The sequence below is a fragment of the Diplotaxodon limnothrissa genome, linkage group LG2, assembly GCF_057381915.1.
Source record: "Diplotaxodon limnothrissa isolate DT_005_m linkage group LG2, D_limnothrissa_male_GT1.1, whole genome shotgun sequence".
Lineage (NCBI taxonomy): Eukaryota > Metazoa > Chordata > Actinopteri > Cichliformes > Cichlidae > Diplotaxodon > Diplotaxodon limnothrissa.
In genome coordinates, this window is record NC_140597.1 from 36,414,992 (window position 1) to 36,440,931 (window position 25,940).

The 25,940-nt window shown below is 38.8% G+C and overlaps 2 protein-coding genes across 3 annotated transcripts in view; one reads left to right on the plus strand and one right to left on the minus strand.

Moving 5' to 3' along the window:
* Positions 1–823: 823 nt before the first annotated feature.
* f9a (coagulation factor IXa) lies at positions 824–6,556 on the minus strand. Its single transcript, XM_085363240.1, has 8 exons — positions 6,421–6,556; positions 6,074–6,261; positions 5,975–5,999; positions 4,533–4,646; positions 3,504–3,638; positions 3,137–3,429; positions 2,890–3,013; positions 824–2,419 (listed from the first exon to the last, which is right to left on the minus strand). Exons 1-8 carry the CDS (start codon positions 6,554–6,556, stop codon positions 1,830–1,832), a joined length of 1,605 nt encoding a protein of 534 aa, XP_085219366.1. The 3' UTR covers positions 824–1,829.
* A 15,002-nt stretch (positions 6,557–21,558) lies between these two features.
* The window catches only part of fgf13a (fibroblast growth factor 13a), a 100,897-nt gene continuing 96,515 nt past the window's right edge, over positions 21,559–25,940 (plus strand). The window contains exons 1-2 of one of the 2 annotated variants that reach the window (XM_085363252.1): positions 21,559–21,763; positions 23,553–23,715. In XM_085363252.1, the coding sequence (XP_085219378.1) occupies positions 23,667–23,715 (49 nt within the window). In that variant the 5' untranslated portion in view covers positions 21,559–21,763; positions 23,553–23,666. Of the gene's footprint in view, positions 21,764–22,645; positions 23,275–23,552; positions 23,716–25,940 lie in introns of those variants that run through there. The other variant, XM_085363249.1, reaches the window with a different exon arrangement.

Below are 25,940 nucleotides of genomic sequence, written 5' to 3' on the forward strand. Positions count from 1 at the left end.
CCTTAAGGCGTCCTCTTCTGTACAGTACGGGAGTTACAATGCCAAATTGTGCCATGCCATAATGCCTTTTTTATTCTTGCTCTTGTAGAGTCTTTTGTATACTGTTTGCAAAATCAAATACTCTGTCCTTGCTTTAAACTGACCTCACAAACATTCAATGGGCACTTTAATATGGTGGAAGAATGATGGAAACTAAAAATCCACCTATTGTTTACCGAATGTGTTCATTGCTCGCTGCTTTACCTCTCTTACTGTGCATTTCCTTGTGTTCTAGATGCTATTGTCTTTGTTTATTCTTCTGTGATGTATGATGAATGTATGAGGGAGGCAGGGAAGACACATGCCTCCTGCATGCAGGAAGCGGTTGACGTGTCAAAGATGGTAATGTAAGGCACAGGCAAATATGATGAAGATTGATGGCAATGTATTCCTCTGTGTGTGCCATAGACAAGTGGGAGGCACATGCCACAGAGCCCTCAAACACTGTCATTTTCATCATGATCTTTTGGGAGCTGTCTTGTCAAATGCAGCAAAGGAAGAAATCCTGAAGCAGAATGAGAGAGAATGATATGCTGCGTGTACTCTGCCATCACAGAGGCAAATTGTTTCTTCGCCAGCATTACAGCTCAGTTAATCTTGGGTTCCTCTTTAAAATGGATCATACAGCCAACATGAAATATACCCTCTGTATTGAACACTTAATTAAATATTGATTGCAGACTTATATGAATTTACCACATCAAATTGAGCCCCCGGTCGGAGGGCTGGCTTTGATACGATGCATTTGATATGGAAATGAATCTAGAAAGCAGAAGGGGCCATTTCCTGTGTTGTTAATTTATTTATTTTACTGTCAAGTCCCAAATGAAATTACATACCCATATTTTTACAGGAGCTATGCTTGATTCTTGTGCAACATCTCCTTTATTTGCTCTATTAGCTTATATGAGAAAAATCACATTGTTTGTTTGTCATTTCAATCCAAAATGCTGCAGAATTTGCACAGATTTCCAGCTCGGGAAGCAAAAATCATGCTTGAGACGTTCTGTCTCTTGATGAGCCATATACCCTACGCTAGTTGCTGAACATTTCTTTCGATAAAAATGCATGGCAACCGAACAATGAGTTGGTTTGTATTATTAAAGTCATCACTCTACACAGGCATTTTTTGTACAGCTTTTCTTATGTAAAGAAAGCCAAATGCAAAAGTATTTGCTGCAATAATATGTTTTTTAAGTGATAAAATAATAGTTGTTTTGACACGGTGATATGGTGGCTCACAACTAAGCCCGGTCTTTGTCATTCACCCTGATTTAATCTATTATTTCTGTCATGTTTCAGTAGCAGCTGTCTTAAATAATAAAACTGCAGAATTTTCTCTTTTTGTTGAGCTTTTGGTCAAATTTAATTTGATGTTTGGCTTTTCAGATTTTCGTTTTATTCATCTTTCTTATCAAATTCATTCACATAACATGTAAGTGATGTTCTGATACGGGCAGATGAACTGGTATTTTCTCTTATATTTATTTGCATAGTATGAAAGGGCATATTAAATCATAGGTCTCAACACTATTTAAGCATATTCATGTATTTCTCTTTACATGTGCATTTTTACAGATTATTGTGCTTCTGTTGTTGAATTGAATGCTGGAATTTTTGTAGTCTAATAATTTTCACTCCTTTAAAAAAACGTTGCGCTTTCTTTACAACATCTACAAGCTGTACTCGTATTTATATGAATTCATTTGCATGCCAAATTCTTACAGTTAAAAAGCAGCTTGCAGTTTTCCAACCTGAAGTGGGTTTGAATGCTTCAATACTTTTTATTTTTACGGGTCAGGGTTTTCATAATCAAATGCCATCCTGTGTTTAGTTACCCCCATAACATGGTTTATCCACTTGTAATAAAGAGAGATCCGGGTGTACACACCATATTTCCCTTGTTTTGCACATTCTTCCCCCCAGCTTACGATGCCTGTGAGGAACCATGTATTATGAATGCTGTTTGCGTGAGGGCCTCCACTGTCGCCCTGACAGGCATCTTTGGCCTCATTATAGTATCCTGCACAAAACATGACAGGGGTGATCCTTTGGCTGCTGCTCTGCGTGCACTCTATGCGATCTGTGAAGGGAACCTCGACTTTCTGCAGCGTCTTGGCCGTGGCTCCAAGGAAGTGTGTTCTGCCCCAGCCGCTGACTGTAGCTGGGGATGAATCCTTCACTAAGGCCTCAATGAACGTCATGGGCCCTATGCAGATGGGTCGCACTGCCGTGGAGAAGGTGATGGGGCTTTTGAGATAGAGGAGGCCGATGTCATGGTTGTGTAAGCTTAGAGTGGCATTGTAGCGTGGGTGAATGTGCTTCTCCTTCACATCATGATTCTGCTCCGTGCCTTCGTTGATGTTGATGTTATTCTCCCCTATAATCAAAGATATCATATCTTGTTGAATTGTTTTTTAAACTTCACAACACAATGCATGAAATAGAATTTCAAAAGTAGATGAACTTCCTCTCCCAAGTGCAAGAAATTAACTTTTAAAAATCAAAATCTGATTCATAAAACTACACTAGGGCTGCCACCCCACTTATTTTCTTTATTATTATATGTTAATTTATTGATAATTTAATTAACAGCTTAGGGAATGGTAAAAGGCTCCATTAAAAAATAAAAAATAAAGTTATGTTCTGATCACTGGGCCAAGATCCAAAGGTGCTCAGGCTGCTATCACAAAAAAAGAAAAGGATGAAATCTTGTAATCTTGTTGAAACCAGAAACAGGAGAGCCAGTAATCACAAATAGTTAATATTCATTTGTTTTCTGGTAGCTGTTAAGTGGAGTAGATGCAGTAACACTCTAAACAGCGCCATTTTATTGTATGTCAGCCTTACCCACTCTGACGAAGAAGGAGCCTCGTGCCTCTATCAGGCAATGAGCAGCAGTGATAACCCAGTGTTCGCTCAGAATGGATCCCCCACAGAATATATGACCACTGGGATGTGCTACCAAGGCTACCTGAAAAAGAGAGAAGACCTGAGCTGAGAATAAGCCACTACCAGAGTTTCCTTCCTGTATGTACTTCCTGTAGCAAACTGCTTAAATTGCATTGGGTATGTCTGCTTCGTGACATTACAGTACCTGCCATGGGATCTCTCCCGGTAGGACCACTTCACCTCCAACGATACGTTTATAAGGCGTAACTGGCTCCTCAGTGGGGGCCTCAGTGTCACTGTATACCCACAGGGGCAGTTTCTTTCGTCTATTTCTTGTGTCCATAAACGATACTGTGGTAGTGGCTGGAGTTGAGGGAGGGTATGGAGTAGTGTTCGTGTTGGTCAGTGAAGTGGTGTTTGCATTCTCATAGTGGAGCACAGATCTTGTATATACTCCACTCTGTGCTGTCAGGGCAGTTCTGCCACATGGGAATTCAACTGGTGATGTGAGAAAAGAGGATTGATACAAAGTCATTAATATGATATTGAATATAGCAGGAATAAGCTGATACCTTCTGCTTCACAGCTGACACCATCCTGCATCAGCCTGTATCCTCTAGCACAGGAACATTTTGCTCTAAAGACTCCTAATGAGTCACAGAAGTGCATACAGTCTCCATTGTTCACATCGCATCTTTTTGCTATAGCTGAGGAGAAAAAACAAAACAAAAGCAAAACATAATTAATTCAAAACAACCCTCTTAATGAATATATATACATGTTGTTACCATATCATATAGAAGTGTGTTTTGTAACACAATAATATTTAATATTTTATATAATCACTGAAATAGGTTTCGTATGTTGTTATTCACTTGCTAATACTAAATTTTAAATAAAACCTTTCTAAATGTGCTTTCAGCGCTGTAGGCCACATTCTGAGCACAAATGTGTTCAAAGCAGAAATGAGAATTCATGTTTCTGATGAATCTTTTTAGTTTAGTAACTAGTAACTATTAGTAACTATTCCCCTGAGTTTTGACCTGTTGTGGAGGGAATAAAACTTTAGACATCCACCAACTCTGTAGCCTCATATTTTCTTCCTAACTTCTTTCTTAAAATGCATCTTAAATCAGAACAATAGCTGTGAATTCCTCTCTATAATTTACATCAATAATGGATGTCTAGTGGCTAATTTATAATAGCCAGTATGAACAAATTAAATTTTTGTTTTTATCTTTAAATAGGTATAGCTATGTGAAATGGCTATGTGAATCCATTTCACATAGCTATTTTAAGACAGACCATCTGTTTTGAAAAGTGAAATAAAAATTCAGGTAAATCCAGGTCTGTGGGATGCTGCTTTTAGAATATCTAAAATAGCCAACAACCTAATTTTGGAACCAGAGTGATGCTGAATGCGAGACACTGATTTAATTTAGAAAGAAGAAGAAGACTGAAATGCATCTGCTTGTTTATCCTTTGATCCTTTGATCTGATCACTGCTGATATCAGATTGTCACGAAATGTAGGAAATGTCACTACAAAACCAATTTTGTTTGATTACAGTTTATATATCCAGTCACATGGCATTCACTCACCAATCTCACAGTTCCTCCCAGTGAAGCCAGATGCACATGTGCAGGTGTAGGAGCCCAGGATGTTTTTACATGACCCCTGGTTCAGGCATGGCCCTGACATACACTGATTATCATCTGAGGAAATCCAAACGCAGAACTTGAAATTAATTTGATATTATATATTACATATATTGATTTATATTATTTTTAAAATTTTATATTATATTATCATTATATATTATACATAAATATTAAAGCAGTAAAAAAGTAATTGGCCCCTTAACCTAATAGCTGCTCAGGGCACCCTTAGAACTACTGTCAAACCTTTGATAAGGTTCTTTGACGTCACTCGGAGGTATTTTGGCTCACTTTTCTTCACAGAATAGTCTTAATTCAGCTATAATGGAGGTTTTTCCCAGCATGAATCGTCCAGGTCCTGAAGCAAAGCAACCCCAGACCATCACGCAACCACCAGCATGTTTAACTGTTTGACTCTTCTTTTTAAGAAATTATGTTTTAGCTTTATGCCAGATGGAGACGCAAACCTTCCAGCTTTTGTCTCATCTGTCCACAGAAGAAAATAAATGGGAGATGAGCTTTTGTGTTGTGTTTTGTCATATTAACCTTGGAACTCTCCCACAGAGGCAGTTTGCACACAGAGGCCTCTTTCTTATTGTTGAACTCTGACCTTAACTGAAGCAAGTGATGTCTGCAGATCTTCAGATGTTGTTCTGGGTTCTTTTGTGACCTCCTGGATGAGTTGCCGATGTGCTCTTGGAGTAATTTTGGTAGGCTGGCCACTCCTGTAAAGGTTCATCTCTGATCCAAGTTTTTCTAATTCTGGATAATGGTTCTCACGGTGCTTTACCAGAGCCCTAAAGCCTTAAAATGACTTTGTAATGCTTTTGAAATGGTTAGATTGTGATGTGTTCTTTTAGCCTACTTCAGCTTGGCAGATAGAGAATTATTGACCTCTGGCAGTCATCAGGCCTGGGTATGCTTAGTGAAATTGAAGCCAGCTTTACAAAATGTGTTTAAAGAGGGGGTAGGAAGACTTCTTCTTCACATAGGGCCAGGTTTAGATAGTATTTTTTCCTCTTAATAAATAAAAAAAAAAAAATAAATATTTTCTTTTAATACAAAATGCATTTTGTATTTCTTGGGTTATCTTTGTCTAACATTAAAATTTGTTTGATGTACTGAAACACGTAAGTGTGACAAATATACAAAAATCTAAAAAATCAGGGAGGTGAAAATATTTCATTTCATTTTGCATTTACAGATAAACATGCATAAATATACATAAAGAATATCTAAGAAAAACATGGTAATGTTACAAGATAAAAGACAAACCTTTAGTGTTGAAGTTTTAAAACTAGGAACGATAAGTAGTAATTAGTTAGAATAAAGAAGTTTACCTAAAAAGATGCTCACATTCAATCATTTATTAAGCACACTCTTACCTGTATATCCTGTCCAAAATTCCATCTACAATACAGAGTAAAGTCAGTGATCGGTGCAGCCAGCAAAGCCAAATAAAATCAAAGTAAGTGAATACTCACTGTCTTTTCATCATTCTCGAATGTCTCCCTCGCCTCTTCTAGGTCGCATAATTCCTCTATACACTCTCTCTCCAGGTTTCCCTGCAGAAACTCCTCAAACAGTCCAGTGTTGTAACGTTTGTGTCTGCGCAAAATGCTGTCAGCTGATTGACCGGACAGAAACACTTCATCCGCAGATGGAGCCGGAGCTAGAGTAAACAAAGGAATAAGAAAAAGCTAGTTTGTGTTTATCCACTGGTTCATTTCGTAAGTCAAAAGCAACAACTTCTTAAAGTAAATGCTGCTAAAAAGTCCGCAAAACGAAAATGTACCTAAAGTTAAAGAGCATCACTAAAATGTCACAATACCTCCAGAACCCAGTCGAACATTTAAAAGCAGAAATTGCAGCAAAGACACAGAAATGAGTCCCATTCCAAATTTTTCTGCCATCCTGACAGAAACACTCTCGACTGCTACTCCAAAGTACAATCTGTGTTTGCACATGTGCACCAACAATTAATCGAATGTTTGTTCAGAGAAAAAAAAACAGTCTGTCAGGGAAAAACTAGAGTGTCGACATCCACTGGCACAAAAGACACTGGGTATTTCCTCCTGAATACAAGGATAGTCATTTATTAATGAAAGAACTGTGAGAAATTTAAATGATTACTTACATTAAGGAAACAGGGGTTCTGAAAATGGTGTACTGAAACCAGTCAGCTGCAATGACTTATGTCCTGGTTTTTAACCTTTGCTCCAAGGACAATTTTCAGGCTCCAGCTCTCAGTCATAAGCCTGAGCTAATATTACCTTTGTGCAAAATTATGGCATTTTACCCATTGTTGTGCTAAAATCATGCCATAAGGTTGATTTGTCCATTAATTATTTGTTAGTCAGTCCATTTAAAAACGTGTTATTAACATGTACATGGCATTAAAATCTCTCCCAGTTCGTCTATATACAGTTACGCATAAGCAGTTATTTAATTTGCCTAACAGAGGTAGAAATAAAATCCGTCCAATATTGTGTGCCGTTTTCAGAAACTCGACTTGATGGTGGCCAGACCACAGAAATTAATTTATTAAGTGTACTTCAAACTTTGCGCCACAAGATGGCGTCCACACACCTCAGTAAGGGAGGTAGGCGACAGGGTTTACGACGATACTTCACTGCAGAAGGAGTCTAAGAAACATCATAATACTATACACGTGTGAAGGCCGTATAATGTAAAACATGGAACTAAATCACTGGATTTTTTTTTTGAAAAACAGTTTTAAATGTATTTTTTTTTAACTCAGTTCTTCAAAATAAATACATAAATAATGCAGTGAAAATAACGGAAAAGAAGAATCTACAGTACTGTACAAAAGTCTCTTGTGCTTCCAATAAGCGAGGCTTGCTTGTAATTTTTTTAAGTGACAAAAACCAAACAAACAAAACAAAGCTATCTACAGCAGACAAACAGTATCACAAAGTCATGTCCTTGACAAATAGGAAAGAATCCAATAAAGGCCTGACACAGGACCTGAGAGATGCATCTGGGCTCCATTGATCCATCTACTGTTCGCTGAAACCACATCAGAAATGGTCTCAGTGGAAGGGTGGCTGGTGAAAAGGGAGTGTACGGAAAGGCAGAAAAGGTTGAGGGTTGCCAGATTACTTAAGAAGTGGAGTGAAAAAATCAGTGGGCACAGGTCTTAGGGAGCTATGAATCCAAGTTGATAATTTTTGGTTCAAATCATTATCTTTCATGGTTTTAGTCTGCAGTGCTAGTGGTTTGATGCAATTAGAAATATGCCACCATATGTTGCTTGGATAGGAGAAAGCTGTATAGGTCCTAATTATATCATTACATTCCCAGAAACTTTAATAAAATTATATTACTGATGAGGAAGGAGAACAAAAATTGAAGAACAGCATTTATAAGTGTAAATAAATTAGGGGTATTTTCCATCATTTTCCAATAAGCTGCTGTCATTGATGACACACTTCCTCATTCAAAGTGTGACTTTACTGAGACAAAGTGCCAGCAGCAGCATCAGTATTATAATAAAGGGTGGGCCATTTAGAAGTTGGCCATCTTGGATACAACTTTTGTTTTTTCAATAGGAAGAGGGCCATGTGACACATCAAACTTATTGGTAATGTCACAAGAAAAACAATGGTGTGTTTAGTTTCAACGTAACTTTATTCTTTCATGAGTTATTTACAAGTTTCTCTTTGTTCACAGCCATTGACATGTCGAAGAGGTTAACACGTGAGGAGCGGATCGAAATTGTGTTGATATCTGGTGAACGCAGTAACCGGGTCATTTCAATGCAAGACACCCTACAAGACCACCCATCTCCCATAGAGCTGGGCGATATGAGATTTATTCATATCACGATATGTTTTTTTCATTTCAGGCGATAACGATATCTATCACGATATAAGCCAAATAACTATAATTGTAAGATTTAAATGTGCCGTTGCTCACAAGTAAAATGTGAAATAATCAGCAGCTTGTTTTTATTTAAATATTTATTTCCCATAATAAGTTCAACAGGGTAGATGTACTTAAGGAACATGAGACTTTTTCAGATAAATAAAGGCAAATATTGCAAACTACACAAAAGGCAGCCGCTAAAGCGTTTAAGTTTCAAAATAGAACAAACGAAAACAGACTAAATTGTCAATTCCACTTAGAAACAAAATATTAATTCTAAAAATAAATCTTAGTTTGTTTTACAGAAGAACAGACAAAACTGACTAACTTTTGTCAATATCAAATAAACTGAGAACTAAAAGGAAATTCTCAATCTCTCCTTGTTGTATAGCTGAGCTTTTCAAACAGTTTTAACAGTTACTTTAGTCTGACAAAAGCCGAATGACGAATTAGCGCTTCCAGTCAGAGACTGAGGCTACGTCCACACGTACACGGGTATTTTTGAAAACGGAGATTTTCCGTTTTCGTTTTAAAAAATAATCCCGTCCACACATAAAGGCAGAAATGAAGGAAAACGCTGTTATGAACATGCCAAAGCAGCAGGTGGCGCTAGATTCCTAACCGTGCAGAAATGTTGGCCAATCAGAAGTCTAGAAGCCTCGGTGGGAAAAAGTAAACAAAGCTGGGGCATAGAAGCAGAACCGAGTCGTATGTGTGGAGGGACAATAACTGTGTGTATATGTAAGCATTTAAACACTGCAGAGAGTAGAATTAACAGTAACAGTATTGTAGAAATTCATTTCACCGAAACAATAACGTGGCGCACAGTGTGACGCATGCACCAGTTTATTGTATTTCCAGACTTGTTTTCGGCACAATTTACAGTGCATGCTGCTCTGTTTTTTGTCAGACTTGAAATAGCCGAAATACCTTCACACTACGGAACTTCTATGGCTCTTCCGTTCGACAATCTCTCCGGCATTGGAACCATCATCTGTTTTCTCTTCGGTCACGCTCGGTTGATTTTTCTAATCGGCACACTCATTTCCTCCATTACGCACTGGCTGCTTCCCAAACAAACACACGTGCGGCTTGGCACTTGTGCTGTACGTAACAAGTCACGCAACGTGACGCTGCGAGGTCTATCGCGATAGCTTAATTTCTCTATCGAGTAAAAGTTATATCGCGATACATATCGTTATCGTTCTATCGCCCAGCTCTAATCTCCCATGCTACAGTTAGCAAACTGCGTGCTAAGTTTCGTGAAACTGGTTCAGTGTTGGATTTGCCAAAATGTGGACGCAAGAAAACTTTCGCTAATGAAGAAACATCATTGGCTGTCCTAGCTTCATTCAGCAAGAGCCCACAGCGTAGCACTCGCCGCATGTCACTGGAGAGTGGCATTAGTCGAACATCCCTTCGGCGGATATTAGCTACTCACAAATAGCACCCTTACAAACTCCAGCTACTGCAGCATCTCAACGAGGATGACCCAGATCGGCGCACAGAATTTGCAGAATGGACAAAACAAATTGGAACAGGACGCAGAAGATTTCGTTCAGTGATCAGGCAAACTTTTATGTGAATGGTGAAGTTAACAAACAAAACCACCGCTATTGGTCTGACACTAACTCACATTGGATGGATCCCTCTAAGACTGTTGGAACAACAAAAGTGATGGTGTGGTATATGGGGTACAACGACAGTGGGTCCATTCTTCATCAATGGAAACCTCAAGGCCACTGGATGTTTGAAATTGCTACATGATGATGTGTTTCCCGCTTTATGCACTGAAGCTGGCACGTTCCCTGAGTTTTTCCAGCAAGATGGTGCACCACCACATTATGGGTGCCAGGTCCGAGCTTTCCTAGATGAACAGTTTCCTGGAAAGTGGATTGGTCTCCCGATCTGACCCCCTTAGACTTTTATCTTTGGGGTCATCTGAAGGCAATTGTCTATGGTGTGAAGATACGAGATGTGCAGCACCTGACACTACGGATACTGGATGCCTGTGCTGGCATTTCTCCTGCGGTGTTGCTATCAGTGTGTGAAGAGTGGGAGAAGAGGGTTGCATTGACAATGCAACACAATGGGCAGCACATTGAACACATTTTATAAGTGGTCAGAAACTTGTAAATAACTCATGAAAGAATAAAGTTACGTTGAAACTAGAGATGGCACTATACCACTTTTTTATGTCCGATACCAATATCATAAATTTGGATATCGGCCGATACCGATATGAATCCGATATAGTGTGTTTTTTAATCAATAAAACTGTTTTTTTTTTATATCTTACTGCATTTTGTATAAGTTCAAACTCAAGTTAAAAAAAAAAACACTAAAGCTATTCTGTTATACCTGTATGCAAAAAACTACACTGCACCCAAAATATTTCATAGTTCAGCAATACTGATCAATCTAATAAACTTAAACCTACTCCATCCTCCCTATTCTGGTATTTTAAAGAGTAAGCAACCTAACTAATGTATAACCAATATATTGTATAACCTAACCAATAACTCATTTTAAATGAGAATAAGAAAGAAAAGTATGTCTTTGCCCCCTTTTCCCTGTTCATGCCCTATCGGCCCCCCTGGCTAAACTTTGCTAGATCCGCCCCTGCACAGTTACCAGCCGTCAGCTACATAGAAAAGGATCCTGGTGTAGAAAGTAATATTAAATAAATTCTAACAACAGATTATCAAGCTTAAACGTGCTGCTGTTGTTCAGCCGCTGGTTTCCTCTTTCTGGTGCAAAGTGGGCCAAAAACAAACAAGAGAGACGGACTCGCGACAGAAAAGCCGATCAGCTGATCATTAATCAGTTTCACGATTGAAGTAGCAGAGGGAGGGGAGGTAGATAGAGGCAGTCGCTCCATATATCGGTTGTTAAGCTTAACACTGGAATGCTTTACAAACATTCAGAGATGAACTTACACATTTGCTTTACTTCTCTCTGCAATAGCTTTCTCCGAGATGAAATGCTGGTTTGGTAGCAAGGCTCCAAATACTCAACCAGACCGCCGATCCATGCTACAGCGCTCTATCACGTGATGCATAGTGCTCCGACGTGCTACGGTTATGAGCCGAGTTATGCCATGTCGCAAGTTTTGTGAGGTGCTTTTTTGATATTTAATGGATCGGATTACAGTTTTTATTTCTCTCCGATATCCGATCCAGTAATTTAGGTCAGTATCAGACCGATACTGATACTTAATATCAGATCGGTCCATCTCTAGTTGAAACCAAGCGCACCATTGTTTTTCTTGTGACATTACCAATAGGTTTGATGTGTCACATGGCCCTTTTCCTATTGAAAAAACAAAAGTTGTATCCAAGATGGCCACCATGGTCACCACCCATCTTGAGGAGTTTGCCCCCTCACATATACTAATGTGCCACAAACAGGACTTTAATATCACCAACCATTCCCATGTTATTACAGTGTATCCACATAAATGGCGCACCCTGTACAATAATAGTGACAAAGTATAAATCAGATATAAGTGCTGCTTTTCCACCATGTAACTGCACCAGGATAAATCTTAGATACTAGCAGCTATTGATGTGCAACCCAAATGTGAACTAATAACTCACATAGAAGAGGCAGACAATTCATTTTCCCAAGGGGTCACATGAGAACCTTGGACTGTTATGGAAAAATTATGTTATCAATTGTCCACCACACGTCACCAGCTGATAGTATCTAGTCTTTTGTTGCTAGGTTGTACTTGAAGGAGTATTTTTGCTTCAAGTGGTGAAAGCTTATTCTTTCCACTTTTAGGGGAACAACACTTTTGCAAAGTACTGTGCTTTGTCAGAAGTTGTTGAAGCTGATTTAAATATTAAATTGTTATTGGAGGCTGATGTATGGCTCTTGCTCTCAGACATGCCTGGGCTTCTCTTGTTGTTGTGGATACTCGGAAATGTAAAGGCTGCAAAAATGATATCACAATATGACACTTTTTTTTTTATCTCATAGAAATTTATACTGATGTGATTATGGCAGGCTAATAATGCAGCATAGTGTGGAAAGCATCTTATTTGCAAAAACCTTTGCTTCATTATCTGAAACACACTCCAACTGCAGTAAAAACACACACAGTGGAACATTATCAGTCATGGATTGGCCTCCACAGAGCCAAGACCTCAATATAATTATATATTGAAGTATTGTGGGATCATTGTAATACAGAACTGAAAAAAGCCAATATCTGAAGAAAAGCCTTGAGTGTTCTTCAAGAAGCCTGGAAAACTCTTCCCAAAGTCTACTTAAAGAAATGATAAGAAAGCTTGTTGAAGACTTCAGGCTACATTTAAGAAAAAAGGTGGTCAAAATAAATATTTACTATATATTCAAGCGAATCAAATGTTTACAAACTATGTTTTTTGCCTTATATACTGTATTTCCGTGTATGTTTGAACATGTTTCTAATTTTCCTAGTAAGATTTTTCCAACTCCTAGTTGAAGAGTAGTCAAGAAAACGGTTTTAATGGAAATGCTGTGACTCTATGGACAATAAAAGCTGTTACTATGTGAGCCAGACAACAAATACCGCGTTAAGCTTTGAAGACGCACTTTCACAGATCTATTAATACTCGTCCGTCTTTATCACGTTTCTTAGCATTTCATCATATTTCTAATGATCAAAAACTTTTTTCCATCACAACTTGTTTTTACTTTCTCACCTAATATGCTTTTAATGTCAGACTATGAGGATTCTTTAAATTATTACTTAATTTTACCAGGAAGTCCCACTGGGCTCTCAATCTCTTTTACAGCAGAGACATGGTCAAGATAGCAGCCATACAACCCAAAACATCTCACAGATAATACAAATACACCATAAAAATCTAAATCATTCAGTCAGTCACAGGTCTATAAATTCATATCTCATCTAAATGTTCATCTTCTCTGGCTGTTGCTAGCCCTGTTTATTACGTTTAGTTTACTGAATGTATGAAGTGTGTTTTTAAAAGGTTTTTTTGTTTTTGTTTCAAATGGCACGAGCCAACAACACCAGGACAGAGAAGCCAAAGAAAATCTGAATATTTGAGATGAAATGACTATGTATGAGAATATAACTTATAGAGATTATAAATAAATGACTGTTTATTACCATCATCCATATTCATCTAGTTTTTTGTCAAAGCTCCACAAAGCAAATAAGATGCATACAGCTCCAGAGTTTAGGTTCGAGACCCCCCTGCTCTAGTGGATGAAATGGGAGTTTTGGCCTTTAAATACCTGTTGTTACCAATGGTGAATTTTAGCGTTTGAACTTGAATTAGTGACGGCTCTTTCAGATCCCCAAACATGCACTTAACTCAGAGAGAAGATACTCAAAGCTCTTCAAAATCTCTCAAAGTTTTCTATTTCAGTGTTAGTCAAAACCTCTAAATATTGTGCAGTATTGGATCTTTACCACTTGTGCTCACGCCTTTCATAATCATTCAATATTTTCAAAGAATAATCAAGATGATGCAGTCATGGCGTGCAGTCAAGGGTGCTGATTCACCGTGCCAGCTGAAGTTTTAACTCTAGTGTCATTTTGTGGTCTGGCATAAAAGATGCAAAACCATCACTGGCTCTGGAATCCCCCCACAGGGAGTCTGCAATCTTCTCAAGTGTTGGCAACTATCGACTGAGGGCATTTATATTTCACAGAATCGTTGAGAGGATGAATAATTCACACCTGAGTAATTAACACTGTCTACTCAATACAAGAGCTTCTCGATTTTTTTTTCTGCAGGAGTGTGTGAGTAAAGTGGTTCGATCACACCAGAGTTTGACCGCTTGAACCAACAGTCACCAGACTTTTCCTGAGTGAATGTTACTGATAGGTATTCCAACTTCAGTCCAAAACATTAACACCTGAACTTCCCCCACTGAGTCATGCATCTAAATGCGAGTCTGTTGCTGAGCTTTGTGAACAGTCTTTGGGCATGATATCCCCAATGGCATTCTTTCCACATAGTGTCTCACTCTAGTGTAATAGCAGAATGGCTGCAGGCAATTGACAAGGCTTACTATAGAATGAGCAGGAGAAAATAGAAACAATGGTTTTAAATGTTACAACTTAGGTGATGACTTGTGTGTAAAGCAGCATAACAACACTGTTTTAAATGGACGGAGTGGATGTATGAATGGATGGAAGGAAATAAAATTGCCTGTGACTAACTATTGATTTATGAAGATCTTCCTGACATCTCTGTCTTCTCTCATTCTTTGGCAGCACCACACAGCATGGGAGTCTGTGTCGGCTCCAATTAGATTAGTCACTACAGTGGGGGATCGAGTCAGGGCCTTGCAGATAATAAAAACTCTGATGCTTGCTCAGTGCTATTGATTGTTTCTGTACAGTATCTCCTGGGCAGCACAGGAGATCAGGCAGCCTAGACCGCAGTCTTTCACCAGGGAGAAGCTGTCGTTTGCTGAGGGCTTATCTTTTGTTTCGGTAAAACCTTTTTCTGTTGTTTTCAACCTGAATGTTTGTGCAGCTCAAACAAAAGCAGCAGGATTTTGGAAGATCCGTACGTTAAATATGCAGTGGTGACTGAATCAATTATCTGGATGAAAGTAAAAAAGGATAACCAAACCACCAAAATATTTTTTAAAAGATCCAACATAAACTTTTTGAACAGAACTTTTTAGTTGTTTACTTTTTAAATGTGAAAAAAAGTAAACAAACAGTTGATGCTGCGTGATCGTGAGCTGCAATCTGGTTGATGATCGTCTGAAAAACCCACAAAAAGGTGGATTTCGTCGTCAAGACATCACTGACTGTCTTAATCAGGACCTACTGTGCTTGTCCCGTCTAACCTTTGCAGAAACTCACCCTCACGGTGACCTTGCTTCTACTCATTAGACTCCATGTTTTCTACTGATTAGTGTTTGTGAAACATTATGTGCAAAAATAAATTGTTGGTACAGCGTGACATTTCAGTGATGCAATGTTAATGATATGAAAATGCCCTGGGGTACAGCAGAAGGAGTTATGTTTTATTTAGATCACTCATTTCTTCCAGTTGTTACAGTGAGACAACATGAGCTCAGGGCTTCTTCAGGACACACCTTATTCATGTTAAAGTTATACTAATGTGAGCGCATATTTAAAAGAAATATCCCCCCCCCCACACGCACACGCACTTCAAATTCATTCCAATAGCAAATTAAAATTTTATGTCATATATAACACTTGTACCTATATGACTGTATAAGAAACAGAGGATCAACTCTTGTGTAATGTGACCTACAGTGAAGCTAAAACACTCTGTCTCGGTTAGTTTATGATCACGTTTTCTCCTCTGAGACAATTTTGTATAATTAGACCAATGAGAAGAAAAAGAGCTGCTGTTGAAGTACTGAACAAAAATTGGAGCCTAAACAAACAGTGTGTGTTTCTAAAGTGATCCCTGCATACCAAGTGGAGACAAAGGTGGTTTATTTTAGTCCAAGAGGCCGTGTATAATAGCTTAGCTTAGTATAAAGACTGAAAGTAGGGAAACAGCTACTTTGTGCTACTCAGGTTAATATTTTCTCTGTTTATAGCTAGGCTCACTGCCTCCTGGAAACAAATGAAAAAAAAAAACAAAACACAAAAACTATTTTCCAGAACTGTGCAAGCTCTTTCAGATGTTGTCCTTCGTTTGTTCATAAAGGCATCTCTTGTTTGCATATGACTGACAACTCATTAGCCAGTGGCTTCAAAGATAATCCTCCATTCTGAAACATGTGTGAAGATTTACAAAACAGACTTAATTTTTTAACTCAACATGGGCAAAAATGAGTGTGTGATAGCATAAACTTATCAGGAAAGTGCTTACAGAGGTCAAGTCGGGAGTGTCATTTTATCGTTTTGCCATGGAATAACAAGGGCTGTTAACCTGCTGCTTCTATGTCCATCTACTTTTGAAGGTCTTAAAATTGGACCTATATATAAAAATGGCAGTAATTCCTAAATAGTTCATTCAAAATGTTTATAAAACCCCTTGAACTGAATCTGCAAGTTTGCACTTCAGCTACATCTTGGCTGGTTGATTTGAAATCCACAGTTTTGGCGTACAGAGGCAAAGCTGCAAAACTGTATTACTTACCAAATACTTCCAGACCGAAATGCTTAAACAGTCTCTAGAAAGAAGACAAATTTAACTCTTGGTTGTTTACATATCTGAAACTGTGTCTAATATTATGATAATGGTTTAGGTGTTGAATCTTTGCAGCTGTATTGTACTATTAGAGACATATTTTACATTAACATCACTAGATGCTCAAGGACTGCAAGGAGAATTGTGTTAAAGGGCATTTCACACAGCACTCCAGTCTTGTTAGTGTTTACAGTTATATCAACAGGGAACTGTACAAAGAAGCACACACTAGCCGCCCCACCCTGTCAGCCCCTCCTTCTGATAAACGCATTGACATTAATGTGATATTTCAGAGAGCCTTGCTCTGTTAATCATTTCTGTAATTTAAGAGCCTAATGTTTCATGGCCATTATCCCACATGCCTGCACACACAGGACTACTACCCACTAAGGCAAACACAGTGACATTTTAACAACTGTCTTTTTATTCATAGGATTTATAGGATTATAACACCACTCATAGTGTAATAGTCCTAAACTGTTGAAAGCCCTTTTGATAAAATCCTCCTGAGTAAAATACAAAATACATCCATTAAAAAAATAGTAATAAAGAAGTAAATGTAAGAAAAAGTAGTTGCACGCAGTCTACAAATGAATTATAGTTGTTGATAATAATATATAACTGATGACTTCATTATGAAACCATCCCTTCATCATCCTATGAAATAATCTGAGGAAAAAATAAGCTCTACCAAAGGTTGACATTTAACCACGGCTCACTTGTTTCCCAACAGTGGCCCAGAAACACTGTAAAATTCAGAGTTCCCTGGAAATCAGAGCTCAAATCTACTGCTGTGATTCAGCCAAGCTGACAGACGCTCTTGGCTCAGGGATGTTCAGCCACTGTTACTAAAAGTGGAGCTCCTATCCCTCCTGGTCAGAAAGTGTCCATGAAGATGATGGTTTTCCTGATGAATGTCAAGAAGAGAATTTGCAGAAAGCTAAACTGCACAGAGCCAATGAGGCAGAAGTGGGTCGAACTGATAGTTGATTGCATCAGTTTTTGCATCTGTAATCTTTTTTTTTCTTTAAGCAAAGAACAGCTGATAATTATTCACCTGCAAATACAGACATGAAGGCTCTATGTGTGTCAGCTGCACCAATTCCACGCAGGTCACATGGCCAACAGCTGAAATATACTGTGACTCTGTGACATGGGAGATATACTGTAAAAATGCAATCCGGCGAGTGGCCGAGTCAATTATGTAGTGTGTGATGTAGAAGAAATATGACATCATTTCTCATCTTTTAACCCTGACCTCTTTGGTTTTGAAATAACTCGCTGTCCCCATCTTGACCTTTGGAACTGAGGTAAGTGTGCTGGAGCTCTTTGGGAGTCAGAGATAAACGAGCGTGTGCAGCAGTCCTATAATGAAATCCATCACTTTTATGTGCAAACTGTATGGGCACATACACACAAATGGACAAAGACTAGTACCACCTTTAGTTTCATTTTCAGTCCTTGGATTTTATTATCCTGCATTTGCTTCTCTGCTGCATTATTATTCATTATATTCACTTGACAATCAAAATATGATTATGGAAGTTGCTTTCCTTGATGACACTGACCTCTGCTGCATGACATCATTTGCTCTACTAAAATGAAATCTCTTTTTAGAATCCTCCGGTCTTAAATTCACTGAAAGAAATCCCAAACTACTCCATTATTCTATAAGCAGTCCACCTGCAATTCACTGATAACATGAAATACTACAAGATGTAGTGATCTCTAAAAGTTTGGGCGCATTTGAACTGTTAGAAGTTAGTGTTTGTTAAATCCCATTCATATTACACAACATACATTGTCACCAGCACCCCTGTTACAGCACCAGGCTTATTACCTTATCAGCCACACTCATCTTGAATCAGGCTAACACCTACAATCGGGGGAAGATGACTAACCCAGCTGCACAATACTGGAGCATTAATCACCCTCCACCTCACTGCCTGTCCTAAAGAATGATCTTTTGGGACTGATCCTTATAACACCCGTACTGACTCCTCCACAAGTATAACCTTGGGTGATGTTAAGTACAGGCAAGCAGCAAATCAAGCAGCTTGTTCACTGCTGGTTTTTGATGGAACTGGTTTATAAACCAGCTCAGAGTCCAGATGGGTTGTTTGGCTGGTCCATGTAAATGGAAATTGATTTTACCTGCCATGAATAACACACACTGAGCAAAGAAACAGACTGTGTCCCCCAAAACCATGAAAAAAAATACTTAATAATGACCAGTCACTTAAAACTAAGACGCAAAATACAGCACAAAACAAGAATTGCTGACAGTAGTAGTAGAAGCACTAGTATCAACTCATGTTCAGTCCTTATAACTGAAAATTTTTAGAAGAATGTTTTTTTCCCCCTGTTAAGCCACGTAACACTGACCTTTGACTCATTCAAGCTTTAATTGGGCACCTAACTCAAGGGATGGGCTAGTGTTGTGTCAATACAGGCAACTTAGAAAAAAAATACAGTTTCAAGTTGTATCTTTAGGCACTTTGTTACCAGATGCCTGCCACAACAACACATCATTTGATTCCATTTCTTTAGTCAAATTGACAAAAAACCCCAAAACAAAACAATGCCAAAAATAACGCGATCAAGTCGTACTTTTGTACCAACAAGGTGATTCCCACAGACGTATCTGCTAAAAACTATAATGGCATCTCTCAGTGTGGTGTGCAGGGTGTCCTCAGAATTTTCTACATCTACAGCAGATGAACAGTATGTGACAGTGATGTCCTTAAGAAACAGATTTCCCAAAGATTTCCCCTTTTCCTAGCAAAACATAAAGAAATGAGGACTGGTTCAAGACTTTTCACATAGTACTGTATTATTTCATTACCGGCATAGGAAATCAAAGTAGTTGGTGTAAAAAAAAGACAAGCTTTTCACAAATCTGACAACGCAAATGTTGCATTCCACAAATATTGGAAGAAACCATCCAAAAGATGCCCACTCAAACAAAGACAGAACATGCAATCTCTTCACCAAATGCCATTGTGCTGCTTTGAATGATTTATCTTTCTCTGGAATACCGAGTCATCTTATCATCTTACATAACACTTATAGAAATAACAATTAACCACCTAATATCACAAGAGTAGCAACAGTAAGGTTGCAAAGCTTCTCATTAGTAAGAAAGTACATTTAAGTGCTCAGTGATGCAAGAAAACAGACAAAGACCTGCAGGGATGTGTTCAGAATATTCAGAATCACCATTTAGCATATTCTTGCTAGTATATATCTGATGTAAAGCAAGAGAACAGTACAGGCCTCAGTGCTGTTTCTGCATATGTACAATGAAGGGATCCATCTTATACTGTGGCGTAGAGGGGGTGGGGCTTCAGTTTGCTTTTGTTTACCTCCAGGTCAGTGATAATCAATACCAAGTTGTAATGTGTGATAACCTTTATCCCTTGACCAAACCTTTCTATTCATGTGTTGGAGCTCTCTAGGATCAGGATCAACCAATCAGGATTGAAATCCCTCTAATCAGGATGCTTTTTCATATATTGGTGCAAATTTAGTACTTTAAAACTGTACTATTACTACTTTTGCATTCAAAGCTCTCAACACATCACCAGTGAATGAAATCAATCAGCTTACTGAGCGTGTCTGCATGAGTGTGGCACAGCATGAAATCTGAGGGGATTTTCTACCACAAATATTACAATCAGTGGGGGAAAAAAAGAAATTCAGGGTTATTCTGTAGAATGGGTGGATACAGCTTGGTACTCTATGACCTCTAACTGACGTCAGAGGTTATAGAGTGTGAATCAGGAGTTTGTGTGCACCATATTGAACAGGGTCCCTGGCTTTGCTTTAAACAGATTGGGAATGGATGTACCACTACAGTGTGACGCCCTGCTGGAAAGGTCAAAAGGGGCCACAGGCCACGCACACAGCGGGAACACAAGCCACTGACATTTACCATCACTCTCTACACCCCACTCTAGTATCCAGGTGGGGAGTCAGTGTTCTACCTTATAATCATTCCTTTGTATCATTTTGAGTACTTGAGTATATATATACTCAAGTACTCAAAATGATACAAAGGAAAGCAAACCAACATTCAGTTGCTTTTTTTCTGCATGTATGTGGAATTTAAAACATATGCACACCACCTGAACACACCTTCCGGACCCTTGTTCGGTATAGTTTATATATAAATGAATGACTTGTGGTAGAGTAGATATTTTAAAGCAATCTTAATTAGCAGACTTTTCATGTAGCTCATCAAAGTACAGCCACATTCATCAGTGACTATGCTGTGAAAAACATGGTTTTTATGAAAAAAATCTACAAAAAAATCACTAAACTGAAGCTCTATAATTAATCTGTCTATATTTTTTCATAACTTCATAGCAAGGATTCTGTAGCATCACCACTGTCAATACAATCTAAAGATATAAAAATATAGGCATACATCTGTGTTTTATGCATCGAGACCCCATCCTGTAATCCACAAGACTCAAAAGGATTCCCCTGGAAACCCACAGAGGTTCTGTTTCCAGGTGATAGGTGTTTTTGCAGCACTGGGGGAACCTACAAAATATGTTATGGCTGCTTGATGCATATCATGTTTTAATAACCATCCTCTGTCTAAAAAAGTATTTAAAAGATTATGATTTAGCTTAACTGGGGTTCACTTTCTTTAAATCCTGTGTCAGAAATATAACTAAACTCAACTCAGTAGAGTGCAATTTAAAAAACAATGCAATGACTGGACTGTTTTAAGGGAAAGTAACTCACCGAGACAGGTCCCAGTATGTCTCAAATGTCTCAGCAAGATCTGCGGATGTGAAGAAAGTTCGAAGTGGTTCCAGTTTCTTCTAAAAATAGCAACCATATGGCGTGTAACCCTTAACCTAGGGGTCTTTTTCCCTTTGCTGCCACTGCATGCTACAGCTCTGCATGACCAGGGGTTGTGACATAGAGCCTGCTAAAAACTGGACATGGATTGAAAGACTTTTGAACAGAATCTAAAAAATAGCACCCCTAATTAAAAAGATTATAGTGTCCTTAAAAATGGAAATCAATATGTTTTGCTGTTGATATGGCTCAGTTGAAACTGAACAGTTTAACGTGACTTCAAGTGAAGCTTTTAGGCTTCATCTTTACAAGTTTCACAAGGTAAGGACACTTATATAACATATTACTGCAGTAATATGTTGCAGTAATATTAATAAATGGCTTTATTCATTAGTCTGATAGTCTCTGAACACTTACAAAAAGATAATTATAGTTAACTCTTTATTGCATGCATTTTACAGTGAGTGCACTGAAATTGAGGTATTCCTCACTCCCACAATCGATTTGTCATGACCCACAGTGAATCACGTCACACTCAAACGAGTTACTCAGTATACTATTTGTTTATCTACATTGAAACTGTATTGCATGTTTTTTAAATGTGTAAACTTGCAAGCATTCCTCAAACAATTCATCTTTATTTATCTGAACCAATTACACCTGTAAAAATCTGTGCGGTATGGGGACAAAACGCATTTCAAAACAGTGGTGGGACTGCGACATTAGCTTCTCCGGTGTAAAAGACACCTATGTGATAAACTTCACCTTGTGATTATGTAACAGGAATGTGAGGTGGCATCTGGAAAAAAAATGCTCATCTGGTGCCAGAAGGGGGAAAGGACTTAATGTGGTTGGCACTCTCAAAACACTGCTGTAGAACTGGATGTGTCCTTTCAAGGACCTGAAAAACTTTCAAGGACCTGAGAAGTGTTCATGAAACTAAAACAAACTGATACGTTCCACTATCCAGTCTTAACTAGGTGGGTTATGTTCTCAGTTAAGAGTCCGATCCATCGGAGCTTGTTTTACATAACACCATCGTATTAGTCATATGCAACAAATATTTTATTAACTAATGAGGTTATGTAAACTGTAAAATGATAAAGCTGCAGGTATGTAAGAAAGCATAACAAGAATTTACTGCGGTTTTTATTTTTATGTGTTATCCTCCAGCCACTTACTGACTTCCAAATGCATATTTAATCAAGTCAAAGGAAAGACCTCCGAATATATATTTAGAAAATGCGCATCTCGGATGTGAATGGGATAACGCATAGCTCTGCAAAGGCAACTGAATGAGAGCAACAGCAAGATGGTGCGCGCCATGCAGCACAACCTCCTGCTTTAATTCTTCTCCGCATCGACATCACAGCTCACATGCTGACTGCATTCATGGATCGAGCAGCTCGTTTTCACCACAGCCGTCATACGCGGGTCAAAAAACAATTGTCCACTGTGTGAACGGGCGCTGTAACTGGTAGAGCGCTCTCACGTTGTGTATCCTGTTGATTCTATCTGCCGAGTGTTTAGAGGAGCAGAGCTCGACCGTGAAAGCCTCAGACAAGAAAACCTGGTCGCCAAAAGCCACACTGGATGGGATTACTCTCGGGGTTTGTTAGACACTACAGCTCAGTGTATTATTCACTTGAATTTTTCTTGACTGAAGACCTGTGGGGAGCAAAAGTGCGCTCCATTTCGCAGCTTTTTGCTCGTCTCCCTTGTCACAATAGAGTAGGTCGTGATTTTTCGTATGCAACATAACGGGATTCATAGTGGGGACGTTTCCTTTCATCAATGTGCATTGATGTAGCAGAAAACGTGGAGGAGATAAGGTAGGTTAAAGCGCGGTGTTAAATCACTGGAAAGGCTATACGAAGATAGGCATGCGTATAGGCTGCTTCTTTGTGTTTATTGAAACTACATGAGGTCTTTGTCGTGTGGCGTGTGAGTGTGTCTATCAATAGTTGAATGTTTTCATTGATACCCAATTGAGAAACACCTTGCAGCACGAGTAGCTCCATTGTTACGTTCTTTGGCCCTGCTGTAACACCAAACGCAGCTGTTGTGTTATGAGAGAAAATGCAATTTTGATGAATATTTCTCTTTACAGAAGCCTTATCTCATCACTTGGAATCTCCGGTCAGGATTTCATTGAGGACTGTCAGCAATTAAGGGGATTTCGATTCTTATCTAATTCGGGAATTACACATCCAAACTGGGATCTATGAGCGGAAAAGTGGCGAAGCCTAAAGAAGACAAGGATGCTTCCAAGGGTAAGAGAAGAGCCTTGGCTTGCACAGCTTGCTTTATCCCCAAATCACAGGTTTAAACGCGACCATGCGCTCATTCATTCCCTGCATGGTGCTCAAATCACCCTTTGAGGTTTGACTGAAAACAATACCAACCACTGGATGGTTCACCATTCCCAGCACGATGCATGTGGATATTGCTCTTTGAGATATGCTATTGCAGGCCTATACGCTGCACGATGTTTTGAGTTTGAGATCACATGCGTTTCTTGCCTTGACTTGGTGATCGTCAGAAACGCAGATGATTTAGCAAAGGCAATATGTTACAGGGTGTGTGTTACAGGATGTTAATAAGCTAACCAGTATAACCAGTGTAGCGATGGTGGTGGCATCCTATTGTGTCACTGGCATCCTGTTGAAAGGTCCCTTTGTGTTTCTCGCTCGTACACTGAGCCGCACACTCTCGTCACATCTGCACTGCCACGACGCGCGGAGCCCTCTCGGTCTCGTAGCTCGAGTTTATGACCTGTGGCGTAACAAAGAGGCTCCGTATCCCTGAGAAAAAAGGAAGTAAACTGCCTTGGCATTGCCATGGAGACAGAATGGAGACAGGTTGCCAAAGAAACCTAGAGGGACTAATCGCAACCGTTCCGTCCTGATGTGCGGGACAGCTTACGCACCGTCACACACGTTACTGCGTCTTTGTCCTCGTGCTCAGTTTTCTATTAAAAGATTTAAAAAAAACCACACACCAGAGAGGACAGGACTTTTCGCGTCAGTAAATATCTGGGTATTAAAATAAAATAACTTAAAAAATAACTCTTAATTGCAACCAGTAAAAACGGCTGTTTCCCAGGTTTAGTGACAGAATAAAATACCCAACACTCACACCGTGGCAGCGTGCCCATAACAGTCTTCCTGTTTACTTACAGTATAGAAATGCAATTGAATCTTCCTACTATCGTGTTCTGACTCCGCTTGAAGTGCTTACAACAAATCAATGAACTTATTGGCTTATTTTGGCAACACTGCTACCTGACTTTTGGTGTTACTATATATGGTACAGATGCATCCTAATCAGGGTACTACAGAATATTACAGTTTTTATTAACATTTAATCTTTATTAATAGGCATTAATAAAGTATTACTGCCTAGTGAGCTATTGAGCATACCTCATCCAAAGCTGCTTTCCTGGATGAGGGCACAGAAGGAAAGATTTGGTGTCATGGTGCATTTGTTGTTAAACCACTCTACTTCTCAACCTCCGTGGTTAATTTGTTGATGCATTTAACAAAACATATAATGGAAAAATAGATATTCTTTTGATATTATATAACCTTTAGATCCATATTATGTCTAGTATGGCTATAGTATGTCTTTTTAATGTTTATAGTATAAGATGCTTGACAACTAACTTCTGCATCTAAAATAAAACACCAGTAAGGGAAGCTTATCAGTTTTTTTTGCTGAATGTGCAGTGAGTAAAACATGCTTTAATTGATTTCAAGATTAACCTCCACGGGAGCTTTTGTTCTTGTCTCCCACTGGAAATCAATGGCACGCTCTCTGGAAGCGCTATTGCCAAAACTATCAGATGACAGCAAAACATCTTCAACTTAACTATGAGTGTTCACTAAGGCTTGTCTCCTTTTATAAATTTACAGAAAAACACACAAATGTGGTGTAGCTGACGTGCTTTCATGTGAGAGGAAAAAAATAGAAGGGGCTCGGGGGAGGACAGTAGACTGTGAATTGCTGAGAGGGTCATTTGGTACCAGCTGCCCTCCATCAGAGACTTGAATTGCACAAGAGCCGAGAACCGCATGGGGAAAATCACCACCGACCCTGCCAATGTTGGCAACCACCTGTCCCACAAATTATTTCAGGGAAACAGTCCATTAAAGCCGGAACCACCTGCCATCTCCACAGCTCCTTTTTCACCCTGCAAGCTGTTGGACTGCAGAAGCTTCTCACTGCCCTGCTTTTTTTTAACAGAGTGATACCCCCTTTTTTCTTAATTTGAAAAAAGAATCTCTCTTGCCAAGCTGCTTAAATTAGCTATGATGGCATATTTTAATTTTATTTTAGTAGTATGTCTTTTGCAGTTGTAGTTTTCTGAATGCTTACATCTTTACAAAAACATTATTTGGTTAGAAAATTTAAAAAAAAAAGAGGGGTCGAGCATGAGCATCTCGTTTTTGCATCTACAGACAGATTTAAATCCTGAAAAGTACAAGTAATGTTCTCT

What these genes read in the sequence shown, in the direction of transcription:
- f9a (XM_085363240.1), bottom strand. Translation starts at nt 6,556, where the DNA reads ATGTGCAAACACAGATTGTACTTTGGAGTAGCAGTCGAGAGTGTTTCT. An exon ending in TGGGAGGAACTGTGAGATTG is followed by an intron (nt 3,639 to 4,532) that starts GTGAGTGAATGC and finishes TTTTCTCCTCAG; the next exon opens with CTATAGCAAAAAGATGCGAT. An exon ending in CGGGAGAGATCCCATGGCAG is followed by an intron (nt 3,014 to 3,136) that starts GTACTGTAATGT and finishes TCTCTTTTTCAG; the next exon opens with GTAGCCTTGGTAGCACATCC.